The sequence below is a fragment of the Elephas maximus genome, chromosome 6 (genome assembly GCF_024166365.1).
Source record: "Elephas maximus indicus isolate mEleMax1 chromosome 6, mEleMax1 primary haplotype, whole genome shotgun sequence".
In the NCBI taxonomy this organism is placed as follows: domain Eukaryota; kingdom Metazoa; phylum Chordata; class Mammalia; order Proboscidea; family Elephantidae; genus Elephas; species Elephas maximus.
In genome coordinates, this window is record NC_064824.1 from 107,185,333 (window position 1) to 107,198,670 (window position 13,338).

At 35.3% G+C, this 13,338-nt stretch overlaps 1 protein-coding gene across 11 annotated transcripts in view; it reads left to right on the forward strand.

The window, feature by feature from the left end:
* Positions 1-13,314, forward strand: part of PIKFYVE (phosphoinositide kinase, FYVE-type zinc finger containing) — an 84,633-nt gene extending 71,319 nt beyond the window's left edge. For 9 of the 11 annotated variants that reach the window (XM_049888010.1, XM_049888011.1, XM_049888008.1 and 6 more), the window contains 9 exons: positions 1,874-1,971; positions 4,386-4,550; positions 5,865-5,924; positions 6,599-6,775; positions 7,577-7,680; positions 8,405-8,533; positions 9,729-9,990; positions 10,367-10,441; positions 10,969-11,661. In XM_049888010.1, the coding sequence (XP_049743967.1) occupies positions 1,874-1,971; positions 4,386-4,550; positions 5,865-5,924; positions 6,599-6,775; positions 7,577-7,680; positions 8,405-8,533; positions 9,729-9,990; positions 10,367-10,441; positions 10,969-11,084 (1,186 nt within the window). In that variant the 3' untranslated portion in view covers positions 11,085-11,661. Of the gene's footprint in view, positions 1-1,873; positions 1,972-4,385; positions 4,551-5,864; positions 5,925-6,598; positions 6,776-7,576; positions 7,681-8,404; positions 8,534-9,728; positions 9,991-10,366; positions 10,442-10,968; positions 11,662-12,683 lie in introns of those variants that run through there. The other 2 variants (XM_049888016.1, XM_049888018.1) reach the window with 2 other exon arrangements.
* The last annotated feature ends 24 nt before the right edge of the window (positions 13,315-13,338 follow it).

A 13,338-nucleotide genomic window follows, 5' to 3' on the forward strand; every position in this document is an offset into this window, starting at 1 on the left:
TGAATTCTATTGGCTTTGTTGAGAATTTTTGCATCTATGTTTGTGAGAGATACTGGTCTGTAATTTTCTTTTTTTGTGGTGTCTTTGCCTGGTTTTGGTATCAGAGCTATGCTGACTTTATAGAATGAATTCGGAAGTATCCCTTCCCTTTCTGTGTTCTGAAATAGTTGAAGTAATAACTGGTGTAAGCTCTTCTCTGAATGTTTGGTAGAATTCTCCAGTGAAGCCATCTGGACCTAGGTTTTTTTGCGGGGGGAGGTTTTTTATTCCATTTTCAATGTCTTCTCTTGCTTTGGGTCTGTTCAGATTTTCAACTTCAGTTTGTATTAGTTTGGGTAGGTAATGTGTTTCTAGAAATTTGTCCATTTCCTCTAGGTTTTCAAATTTGTTATAGTTTTTCATAATACTCTGTTGTGATCCTTTTTATTTCAGTTGGGTCTGTTGTAATGTCCCCCATTTCATTTCTTATTTGGGTTATTTGCGTCCTCTCCTGTTTTTCCTTTGTCAGTTTGGCCGGTGGTTTGTCAATTTTATTGATCTTTTTAAAGAACCAACTTTTGGTTTTATTGATTCTATTGTTTTTCTATTCTCTATTTTATTTACTTCTGCTCTGATCTTTATTATTTCCTTTCTTCTGGTGGCTGTGGGCTTCTTTTGCTGTTCTCTTTCTATTTGTTAGAATTGTATAGCTAATGTTTTGATTTTGTCCCTTCTTTTTTGATGTTTGCATCTATTGCTATAAATGGACCTCTGAACATTGCCTTTGCTGTACCCCAAAGGTTTTGGTATGATGTGTTTTCATTCTCTTTTGATTCTAGGAATTTTTTGATGCCATCTTATTTCTTCTGTTACTTACTGGTTTTTAAGCAAGGTATTATTCAGTTTCCAGGTTTTTTTTTTTTTTTTTCCTTGCTCTTCCTGTTAATTTTTACTTTGATGGTATTGTGGCCAGACAAGATACTTTGTATTATCTCAGTGTTTTGGATTTTGTCGAGGGCTTCTTTGTGGCCTAAGATGTGGTCTGTTCTGGAGAACGTTCCATGTGTGTTGGAAAAGAATGTGTACTTTGCTGCTGTTGGGTGAGTGTTCTGTATATGTCTGTGAGGTCAAGTTGGTTGATTTTGGCCTTTAGATCTTCTGTATCTTTGTTAAGTTTCTTTCTAGATGTTCTGTCCTTTACCGAGAGTGGTGGGTTGAAGTCTTAGACTATTGTTGTGGAACTATCAGTTTCTCTTTTCAGTGCTGTTAGAATTTGTTTTATGTATTTTGGAGCCCTCTCATTGGGTGCATAGATATTTATCATGGTTATGTTATCATGGTGGATTATCCCTTCAGTTGTTTTATAATGCCGTTCTTTGTCTTCTATAGTGGATTTTGTTTTACAGTCTATTTTATCTGAGATTAGTATTGCCACTCCTCCTCTTTTCTGGTAGCTGTTTGCTTGATATATTTTTTTTCCATCCTTTAATTTTTGATAAATTTATGTCTTTGTTTCCAAGATGTGTCTTTTGTAGACAGCGTATTGATGGGTCCTTTTTTTTTTTTTCATCCATTCTGTTACTCTCTGTCTCTTCATGGGTGCATTTAAGGCATTTACATTCAATGTGATTATTGATAGGTGTGAGTTTATTGTTGTCATTTTGTAGCACTTTGTGATGCTGACGTTTTTGTTCTTCTTACTCTTCTGCACTGAATTCCTTTTGTGTATTTTTTTTTCATTTCTTTCATTTTTGTAGATTCTGTGTTTACTGAGACTTTGTTTTTCTTCTTTATTTTGATGAGTAGATTTGTTAACTTTATTTGTGGTTACCTTGTGCTTGTTATTTTCTATCTGAATAATATAAAGCCTACTTTTCTTTGTTTTTCATTTTAGTACTTTAGACAGCAGACCAAAGAGCAGCAGCCCTATTAGATTACCTGACATCAGTGGAGGACAGACAAGCCGGACATCAGAAGCAGAATCACAACCAAGTAAGATTACCAAGGGAGAAGTATTCATGATTAATTTTATTTGTAATTATGGTATGAAGAAGAAAACACTTTAAAGAAGAAATTCCCTCTGGCAAGGACTTACTACTTATTTTTATGCAAATAACGTGCACCTTCTGCATTTGTTTGTCTGGTTTTCCCTCCCCTCCCCACCCCTCAAGTTATTTTTGTTAAGTGTGCTGTGCTAATTTTTTTTATGGCTACATGTGGAAGAAAATTGGCATGGCAGGTTTGTGAAGGTACCTGGCTTGGGCAGGCAGGGTGTGGCCGGCAAGCAAAGGCAGAAGATGTGTGTTATTTGTGTTAAAATACCCTCAGTCCCGGCCTTATGAATGAGTTCTGTTCCTACATCTGTCTTTAAGTTGAATTTGTACATAAGTCAAAACAGTAAGTACGGTTCATATCTGCCGTCAGTCAAATGTTTGTCTTAGTATATGGTATGTAGTGTACCTTTCTATGCATAAAGACAGTAAAGCAACACTTCCAGATACACTAAAACATCTTTAACATAATAATACAGTAATAATAATGTTTAGATGTGTCGCAAATAGCACCCATTTGTTATTACAAACCATTGTATGTACCTTGAAGTTTTAGTATAATAAGCTTTAAGGGGATTGGTTCGTAACTACGGGTTTGTATATAAGTCAGATGTTTGTAACCCAGGGACTGCCTGTATATCAATTTAAAAATTTTTATCTATCTTTAAACATGTTTTGCTTTTCTTCTTTTGAGTCTTAACTTAAAACATCAGTTTAAGTTATTATTGAAACTCCTAAGCCCTTCTTGGTCTATGTAAAAGAAAAAAAAAAAAAAAAACCCAGCACCTGCCTTCCTAGAGCTTTCAGTTTAAAGGGTATAACCTAAGAAATACATAAGCAGTTAACTTTGTTTTGAATTTTAACAGTATTTTTGGCACTGTGAAAACTTTTCATGCAATAACTCCTTTAATCCCATAGTAATCCCATAAAGATTATTTGACATATTCCTATTTTTCAGATAAGGTAGTTGAGACTAAGAAAGAGTAAGTAACTTGCTCAAGGTTGTACAGTGGAGCTGGATGTGGACTCGGGCCTCTCTGACATTGTTAGTGAGCATGCATTCAGCTATAAACAGGAGGCTCAACTAACTGTAGAGGCTTAAACAAATGACATTTTTCTGAAATTGCAACATCTGGAGGTGGGCTGTGGCTGACATTAGCTCAGCTGCTTAGCAATGTTGTGACAATATTGGGGATATTTCTCTTAAGGTTCTCTCATTTTTCCTCATGGTCACAGATGCTCATTTAATGTCTGAATCTGAGGCAGGAAGAAGGGAGGTGTGGGCAATAGTTGTTCCCTTTTATTAGGAAAGCAGAGGCTGTCCCTTCAGCCTCATTGGTCAGAACTGAGCCTCATGGTCATTCCTAACTACAAAGAAGATTGAGATAGTAGTGAGCAGCTTTGTCCTGGTTGGCTTGTATAAATCATGATCCATTTGCTGGGGTTCTACACATTGCTGCCTCAAACGAAATTGTTATTCCTGTTAGCAAGGAACAAGGGAGGGATAGATGTTAAGGAGGCAGTTATGGTGTCTGCCATCCTAAGTAAGTACTGTGTGATTAACGTTTTCTGTGGATTTTGTAAATGATGAGTTAAGATTAGAATCACACATAACTGTTGATATGATAAAGCTCAAAACTAAGAACAAAGCTATAGAACAAACTTTTGTAAAACTCTTGGTCATTCTATAGTTTATTTTTTGAAAGATGCTAAGAGCAAAATCTTGTATTTTATAGTGTTGAAAAGTAGGAACACAAATGATATGAATACGTTGCCTTTAACTGTAAATTCTTAAAGCCTGTAAAATTGTTTTTAGTTTAATTAACTATATTGTAATGTTACAAGAACTCAGCCCTAACTTAATTTTGTTGCATAATATATTATGACTGTCTCTGAAAGAGGAGCCGTGGTGGCGCAGTGGTTAAAGTCATCGACTGCTAACTGAAAGATTGGCAGTTTGAATCCACCAGCTGCTCCTTGGAAACCCTATGGGGCAGTTCTACTGTGTCCTGCAGGGTCGCTATGAGTTAGAATCGACTCAGTGGCAACAGGTTTGGGGTTTTATTATTTTTTTTGGTCTTTGAAAGATATTTTTGAAAGGCATTCTGTAGAATTTCTCACATTTGAGAACTATCTGAGCTTTGTTTTCCTGTTCTTGATATAAGGGTACTTAACTACTCAAAAAAGGATAAAACATATGGAGTAATAATCTATGTAAACAAAAGTATCAGTGTTACTTATATTTATTACCCTCATATAATGGTTACTGCTAGCAAAGGAATGAGTTGAAAAATTTTTATTTTTCTAACTGCAGTGACCTGTACTTAAAATTAATATGCTACCTCTTATTTTTAGCCAAAAAGGCTTCTGGAGTGTTGTCCTTCTTCCGAGGGACAGCAGGGAAAAGCCCTGACCTCTCTTCCCAGAAGAGAGAGACCTTACGTGGAGCAGATAGTGCTTACTACCAGGTTGGGCAGACGGGCAAGGAGGGGACGGAGAATCAAGGCAATGAGCCTCAAGGTGTGTTAAAGGAAACCAAATGTGCTCACTCTAGGCTTTATGTTAGCTGCTTAATTCTCCTTATAGTTGCAAGTACATAATTCTTACTGCCAAAACCAGGGCCTTCCCTCTCTTTTCACACTTCACTGTGGTAGAATAGAAAAAGCATGGGGCATGGAGAGTCCATTTGTTTCAGATTTCATTAGGATCACTTACTTTGTTAGTTAACTTACCTGTAAAGTGGTAAAAATAATGTCTTCAAAAATTACAGAGGGTTTGGTTGGGTTTTACTGGGGTTGACATGTAAGTTAAATGTTTTCATTCTACTACCTCCTCAGATGTCTCCTTTCTTTTCCAGTCCCTGGAAGGTTGAGGCTATTGTGTCCATACTCACTTTGATATTTTCTTTGGAGTATAGATAGGATTTCACCAGGATTTGGCAAACTATGCTGACCTGTTTTTGTAAATAAAGTTTTATTGGCACACAGGCATGCCCATTCATTTACTTATGGTCTGATTGCTTTTGTGTTACATTGGCAAGTTGAGTAGTTGCAACAGAGTAAAATATTTACCATCTGGCTTTTTATAGAAATAGTTTGGTGACCCTTGGGTTAGATCATGAATTAGTAGTTTAAAAAATACTCATCGTATAGTGAATTTTCATTAGCAAATAAGATATCTACTTTGTATTCTGTAGACTGCTGTTGGGTTGTGGGTGCTTATAATTTGATCCTGGGAAGGCACTGGTACTTTGAAAAAAAGTTTTTGAAATGTGAAACTTAGGGGATGACTTGTTCTTCTACATATTAAAATGTATTCCAAATCTACAACAATTAAACAGAGTGGGTCTGACGTAAGAATTGCCAGAGGTCAGTTAAAGACAGAAAATAGCTCTGAAGTAGATCCCAGTGTATTTTACATACTGCATGCATGGCTTAGCACAATAAAAGAAGTATCACGTACTATTGGGGAAGCATTATTCCATACAGGGGGAAACTGGTTATAAACTCTGATAAAGAATCCATAGAATTTCTTGATGTTAAGAGCTGAGTTAGCGTATTCCTATCACGGGAATCACTTAAACATAAGAAAAATTCTTCAACTCAATTTTTCCAATTTTTTTTTAATCTAAAAATTGGACTTTTGACAGATGTATTTTTATTGTAATAGTTTACACACTATAAGTGTGTATCTAATGATAGTTTGATTGTGGCTTGACCAGGATATCTTTATTATTGATTTGTTAATTTTTCTTGTTATATCAGGAAAAAAAGAAAAAAAGTGAACTGATAACTATTTAAACTTTGCCTTTGCTAATGATATTAAACCTTTTAGATGAGGCAGATGGAGGAGATACACAAAAGAAACAACTCACAAATCCTCATGTGGAGCTTCGTAAGTATGAAATAATGTATTGTCCGTTTGGGGACAGAGACTATAACTGAGCAGGTTCTAATATTACTTGAGGCTTCTAGCTTCGTACTAGGTAACCTTTCTATATTCTATTTCACATTTGCGTGCTGGTGTGAGATTTATTTATAATTTAGTTTATAAATTATAAATGGCTTAATTTGGAAATTTATTTAACTTATGAATTTAACTTAAAATTATAATTTAATATATAAATTCATAAATTATGATTTGATTTAATTTCTAATTTAAAAATATCAATCATGTAATCTGAAGCCACAGAGCATCTAGAATTGTGTGTATGTGATGATAAATAAAAATGATCATCCAGAGTGATATCACGGACAGTAAATTATAAGACATTTATTTAAGAATTATGTTATAATGATTAAAATATAATGACCAGTGTAAAATTAGAACTGGGTCTTATTTTTATTTGAAATTCCTGAAAATATGTAAGGGTGATCATAAGATGCTCTGATCATTCCTCAAGATCATTTTAACAGAACTTTGGCCTTTAAACAGGAAATGTGGACTTTTAACATGAAAAATGCTATTGCAGAGAAAGCTAATGGTTTTATGTCTTTAGAGGGGGAGGAAAAGATATTACTGATTCATAAATAAAAGATATTTTATTTATTTTTTACTTATGTTTTTAGAATTTTCCGATGCTAATGCCAAATTTTACTGTCGCCTCTACTACGCGGGAGAGTTTCATAAGATGCGTGAAGTGATTCTAGGCAGCAGTGAAGACGATTTCATTCGTTCCCTTTCCCACTCATCACCATGGCAGGCCCGAGGAGGCAAATCAGGAGCTGCTTTCTATGCGACAGAAGGTAAGCCTTTTGAATCATTTACTAATTATGTAGTATCCATTTTTCCCCTCAAGTAGTTTATAAATCATTTGAATTGAGATAGTATGACATTATAGATTGTCAGAGTTGTTTTCCTTTTTATGCTTGAGAGGATGTAGTAAAATAATTAAAAGAATATACACATACAATGTGTGTAATGAGATAAGGCATTGCTCAAGTCTTTACTACGTTTAGTCCTGAGTTCTCAAATGTAAATAATAAGAGAACTTATGGAAAACTCATAAGGGTACCTCACAGCTGAAGAGAGTAGATAAGAATAAAAACATGTAACCTGAAAACAGGAAGGCCCAGTTCTTAACCTTCAAAGGTTTACAGAAGATTATGACCATCTGTACTTCACAGTCTGTTCCACGTAACCACTGAAATGGAAATTATTTGAAAAAATGCAGCAGGATGGATGTTGTTTGATAAGAACTTTTATAATTCTCTGACTTATTGGGTTGCTAACAGAGGAGTTTATAAAATTTTATTTAGTAGTTTTAAAACTTAGATTAACATCTAGCTATGAATTACTATCAAGAATAGAGAGTTCTTAACTGTACTATCAAGAATAGAGAGTTCTTAACTGTAAACCCTCAGGATCCCTTCCCACCCTTCAGTGATTTCAGAATTGTGTTCTGATCAAAATTTTCTGTGTGACAGCAGAAAATATCTCTTAAAAGCTTAAAACAACAAAGTATTTGGGATATTTGGAGCGATTTATTGTAGATTATCTCAGAATATACTGTGATTGCGTTAACACATGAAACTTCTGCCTTTTAGATGATAGATTCATTTTGAAGCAAATGCCTCGTCTGGAAGTCCAGTCTTTCCTCGACTTTGCACCACACTACTTCAATTATATCACAAATGCTGTTCAACAAAAGGTAGAAATCCCAACTTTGTAATCAGAGTTTACTGGGCCTTTGGTACATCCTGAGGGTGAGGGCTAATGGCACAGTTTTCCCCATGGTAAGATGAAAACAGGATGTGCATGACTGGATCTCTGCTATGTATTGAGATGTGATAGCATCCAGGGATTAAAAAAAAATTTTTTTTCATACCCTTGCCAGAGAGGTACCAAGTGATCTCGAGCAAGTTGCTTTTAGTTAGTATATAAAAGCCAAATAAAAACATTAAGACGGGTTGAAATCTGCACATTTAGGAACTTGTAAGTTAACTGAGACAGAAATTTGAAATGTGTGCTGAGAAATGAGGGGATGGGTCCCTTAGTTGAGAGAGAGAATGCTGGCAGCCCAGGTTTGCCCACTTGTGATTGTGTAATAACCCCCTGTAAGAGTATGGAGGAGCCACTTAATTTTTTTTAGTTATGGTTTATTGGATATTATTGTTGAGCTTTTATGTCATAAAAAAATTTGTGAATTTGAGAAATTGTGAAGGATTATCCCTTGGGAGAGTGTTAAGAAGCTAATGTTTTTTACTGGCATTGCTGCTGTGCTTGCTCCTGTGATGGGTGAGGGGATTATGTCTGACTAACTCTATCAGTAGATATTGATATTGCATGGATATTACATGGATCATATAGATATCAGTATTCAATTACAAATAATCCTTTTTAATAAGACTTTACTTTGATCTTTTCTTGATTAGAGGCCCACTGCATTGGCCAAAATTCTTGGAGTTTACAGAATTGGTTATAAGAACTCTCAGAATAACACTGAGAAGAAGTTAGACCTCCTTGTCATGGAAAATCTTTTCTATGGGAGAAAGATGGCACAGGTAAGGATATTGGACTGTTAAAGCATAGAGTTAATGGGACAGTTTGTACTTCTAATTCCTACATATGATAAATCAGCAACATTGTATTCAATAGTAAATATTTAACTTTGGTTGCTAGGCCAAATTTAACATTTTGGGCCTTCAAGGAGAGAATAAAGAGGAATATTGTAGACTGGTCCTAAAATTTAATAAGTCCAATATCCTAGAATCACAGAATTGTAGAGTAAGAATGCAGATCTAATTCCACAGTCTCAGTTTTAAAGATGATAAAACTCTGGCCCAGTGAAGGTAAGCACTTCATCAGAGTCATACAACTGTTCCTAGAACTCAGATTGGTCTAGATTCTTCAAAATGTTGATCTTTGAACCGTTTCCAGTATATGATAAGGAGCTTGGGCTAGAATGTAATTCAGTGTACTACTACATTTATTGAGAAGGTCTTGCTATGAGAAGACTGTCAGGAGAACTAAAGTGTGCTTACTGATGTGGTTGGTTTACATTCTGGCACTAGCTCCTTAGGTTATCGTGAGCCAGGAATAAGCTGACCATGCTGGTCTGTATGGTACATTTCAGGTTCCCTGACCTTTGAGTCCATTGCTTTTCCTACTGTCTACATTTCCCTAGAGATGGGGACTGTTGGCTCTGCTTTGGCATAAAGTAATTGCACTGAATTTTGGTATCAAAGCTTTTAAGTTTCCTAAGATTATTTGCAGCTATTTTTTAAACTGTTTAATGATCCAACTATATTTTTGGAGTTACCTGTTAGTGTATTTTAATTTTGATTAAATTGGCCAGTGTATTTTTGAAATGTTTCAGTAATCGAGTACCTAGATATTAATGTCAAATGACACAGTTACACTACCAGGTATTTTAGCATGTATTTAATGACAAGAGCCCTGGTGGCACAGTGGTTAAGAGCTCAGCTACTAAACAAAAGGTCGGCGGTTTGAATCCACCTTGGAAACCCTATGGGGCAGTTGTACTCTGTCCTGTAGGGTCACTGTGAGTCAGAATTGACTCAATGGCAATGGGCTTTTTATGTAATGACAGTTATAAAAATTATAATTAAATTATAAAACGGAATTAAAAAGTCAGTGCAATGATAGTAACCATAAGAAATCTATTTTTTTAAATTGTACATAATACTCATGCATAGCAACTCACACATAAATTATAAAAAATTTTCTTTCTACTAGGTTTTTGATTTGAAGGGCTCTCTTAGGAATCGAAATGTGAAAACCGATACTGGGAAAGAGAGTTGTGATGTAGTTCTGCTGGATGAAAATCTCTTAAAGATGGTTCGAGACAACCCACTGTATATCCGTTCTCATTCCAAAGCTGTGCTGAGAGCTTCTATCCATAGCGACTCTCATTTCCTTTCTAGTCACCTCATTATAGATTATTCTTTACTGGTTGGTCGAGATGATACCAGCAATGAGCTGGTAGTTGGAATTATAGGTAAGTCAATAAGCATACCTTCTTTATTCATGATTGAAGCGAGAATAAGATTTTGAAGATTATACTGAATCTGGTCTAATAATAGCTTATTGAATTTCTCCACTTTCATTTGATATTTCAAGATAGTTTGTAAATTCTAGTTCCTGTATTCAGTTTCTTCTTTTATATTTTATTATCTTCACCAAAAAGACACTTATAAATGAGGCCCTGTAGGGTGCTATGAAGGTTAAACAAATTAATATGGATTAAAAATAATAACTTTTAGAACAGTACCTGGCACATTGTCAGCACTGAATAAAAGTTAACAATTTTAGTAGTAGTAGTGAAGGTAATTATTATCGTCATTTACTTATCAACATTTATCTCCCCCTAACAGATTATATTCGAACATTTACATGGGACAAAAAGCTTGAAATGGTTGTAAAATCAACAGGAATTTTAGGAGGACAAGGTGAGCAGAATGTTCATTTTGTTTCTCTTTAAACTGTTCTTAGGTCATTTTTTTTATCAATGGATGCTTTTTTAATTCTAAAAAATAAGTGGTTATCTCTATTTCATTGTCATCTTCAAAATGACCAAAAAATAAGAGGAATTATGTAGGTGAGGAAGTACTCGGTTTAAATTTTTGTTAAAATGACAGTGGTTCTGAAAAGACAAAGTTTAAAAAAAAAAATGCAAGAAGAAGATCAGAGGTTCTGAATAATGAGTTTGTCTTTAACGGTTGAAGAATAAGTCTTCTGAGTTCTCTAAGCACTGCTAGCTCCTCTAAGCAAAAGCCAGTCTTTTAATGGAAACTACTCCCAGAAAGAACACTGTTCCATGTTGTGTAGCACAGTGGACACCCTACTTGCTCACTTAGCCTGCTCACGTATATGTGTCTTTATGGCAGTTTATATGAAGGAACACAGTCGGTTGAAGTCAGTTGCCCAATCAATTATATAACAGCTTTCTTTTCCCTTTTCTCTTTCATAATCTTAGGTAAAATGCCAACTGTTGTCTCTCCAGAATTGTACAGGACTAGATTTTGTGAAGCAATGGACAAGTATTTCCTGATGGTACCAGACCACTGGACAGGCTTGGGTCTGAACTGTTGAAGTGTGAAGCACATATTTTGAAATGGACTGTAAAGGAGAAGGGCCTAGAACAAAGGACCAAAAATAAGCTACATGTTTTATTTCTTCATCAGATTCACCACTGTATGTGAAGGCCTCTCAGTTCTGTGGCTGTTGTAGGCCATCCATAACTGAAGGGCAAAAGCTGCATGGATTTGCACTCTGGGTTGTGGTACCTGTGAAAGCTATTTGTAGGCTGGGAAGTTGCATGAACTTTTTCTCACTTAAGCTAAAGTATAGGGACACATTTCAAAGAGCTAAAGGACATAGTTGAAGGTATGTTAGAGATGAGGCGATAGGGTGAAAATGGATAGTCATGTTTGCTAACTTAAGGTGTTAAGGAAACAGTGTCTTATAGATACGACTGTCCTGGCATCACATTGGACACCTTCTTTATTTTGAAAGTGTTTATAGAGTTGGTGAGTTTGTTTTGTGTTTCTTATGTAACAATTTAATGTTACTCATCAAAATTTCTGAAGCCTTTAAAAAAATTCCTAATTATTCCATTTATGGCCAGTTAAGCAGGTTGGCATGACCGTTTTTTTTTTTTTTTTTTTTTGAGCAGTTTGACTTAAACTAGAATCCTGTCATGTTCAGTATCTCCTCAGCTTGATTCGTTTTGAGTATGTTTGATGTTTTTAAAGGTCTTTCTTTACTCCTCTGTGGGTGACAGGAGACTACAGCCATTAACTTTAAGCCTTTTTTGGAGCTATTTTTTAAAGCTTGTTTACAACTTTGAAACGGTGGTCACTAAATCCCCAAAGGGAGAATTATTAATGAAGGCTCTTTTTTTTTTAATCTAAAAAATTAGACCTGATCCCAAGGAAGTATGGTGAGAAGGAAGCACTTGCTTGTTTTTTATAGAGGGTAAAGTGTGTTTTTATTGAAAGCCAGCAATTTAAGTGGCATCCAGAAAGTTTCCAGGGTAGACATCCCTGTTTTCTAGCTTTACTACACATTGACCAGCTCTGGCTACTGAGAAACGTTAAGAGACAGTTATTCTTCTATGGGACTTCCTGTTTAATGGTCAGAGGTTTTGGTTTTAAAAGTGATAAGAGGTACTAAATTATCTTTGAGGAAATATTGTAACACAGAATATTTCCTCTTGGCTTCTTTCTGCAACAAGGATAATTTGGGGATTTTTAAAGTTTTAAGCTTTCTTCTCTTGGCTTTCCTATATTAGCATATTTCTTCACTATTTAATCTTGCAATTTTCATATAAGGAAAAAATATGGATATATTTCAATTACATAGACTATAGGTACATGAAAGAGGAACCTTTTGGAAAGTTTGCTTTAGAGAATGAAAGCATTAGTTTCGTATTTGGTGCTTATTAGAAACGTGGTTTGTTCTGAACTCGAGCAAGTTGGGGATTTATGACTGATGATAAACGCTTTTTTTTTTTAACATGTATGTGCCTTGTGAAGATGTACAAAACACTGATGGTTTTAGTTTTGATATCAAAGACTAGTAAAGGAGTTGCACAAAGGTGAAAGATACGTGGACCATTATTACTTCTTATGTGTCCAGGAACGATGTGTTTTCAATGTACACACTGTCTCTTTCCTTACTTTGTGTCAGGTTATTTGGCGTTATTTATCCTGTCCATTTCCTGCACCACTACTCATGAGTGCTCCAAGTAGAAGGTGTCTTCCCTTACCCGTAATCAGGTTGGTTGTTTGTTTTAGTCTAAATACCATGTGCGTTGCCAGACTGCTCTATGGGAATAGCTCCTGACAGTGTATGTGTTAATGTTGATTTTGTTTACCTTGCTCATGATTGAAAAATTGTTTATTAAAGCACTGCTGCCTCTTAGGTAATTCTGTGGTTAAAAAAAATTCCAGTGTGCTAAGTTCTGAAGCAATAGTTGCTGCCTTGCAAGGATGATCTGCCTTTTTAAAGCTAATGTCTGGGCTGTATTAATGAAGGGCAATATAAAATTTAACTCTTTGTTTTGAATGGTAGAACCATATCCCCAAACCCCTCGTGGTCTTTTATAGGCCACCATCGTATATATAATCTGTTTCAAATATTGTGCTACTTGTGTTAAGAATTAAATGGCTGAGCGTTTCCCTTCTTGAATTCCCTTTCAAGGCCTAGAAAATACTAATGTTGAAAAGTCAGGGATGAGGAAGAAATCTTAATACCTTCTTCCTTAGAGTAAATATGAGCCCTGAGAATAATTGGCAATAGCAGAAGAAAACTGTGTGAACATGTTGCTTTGTACAAAAATATT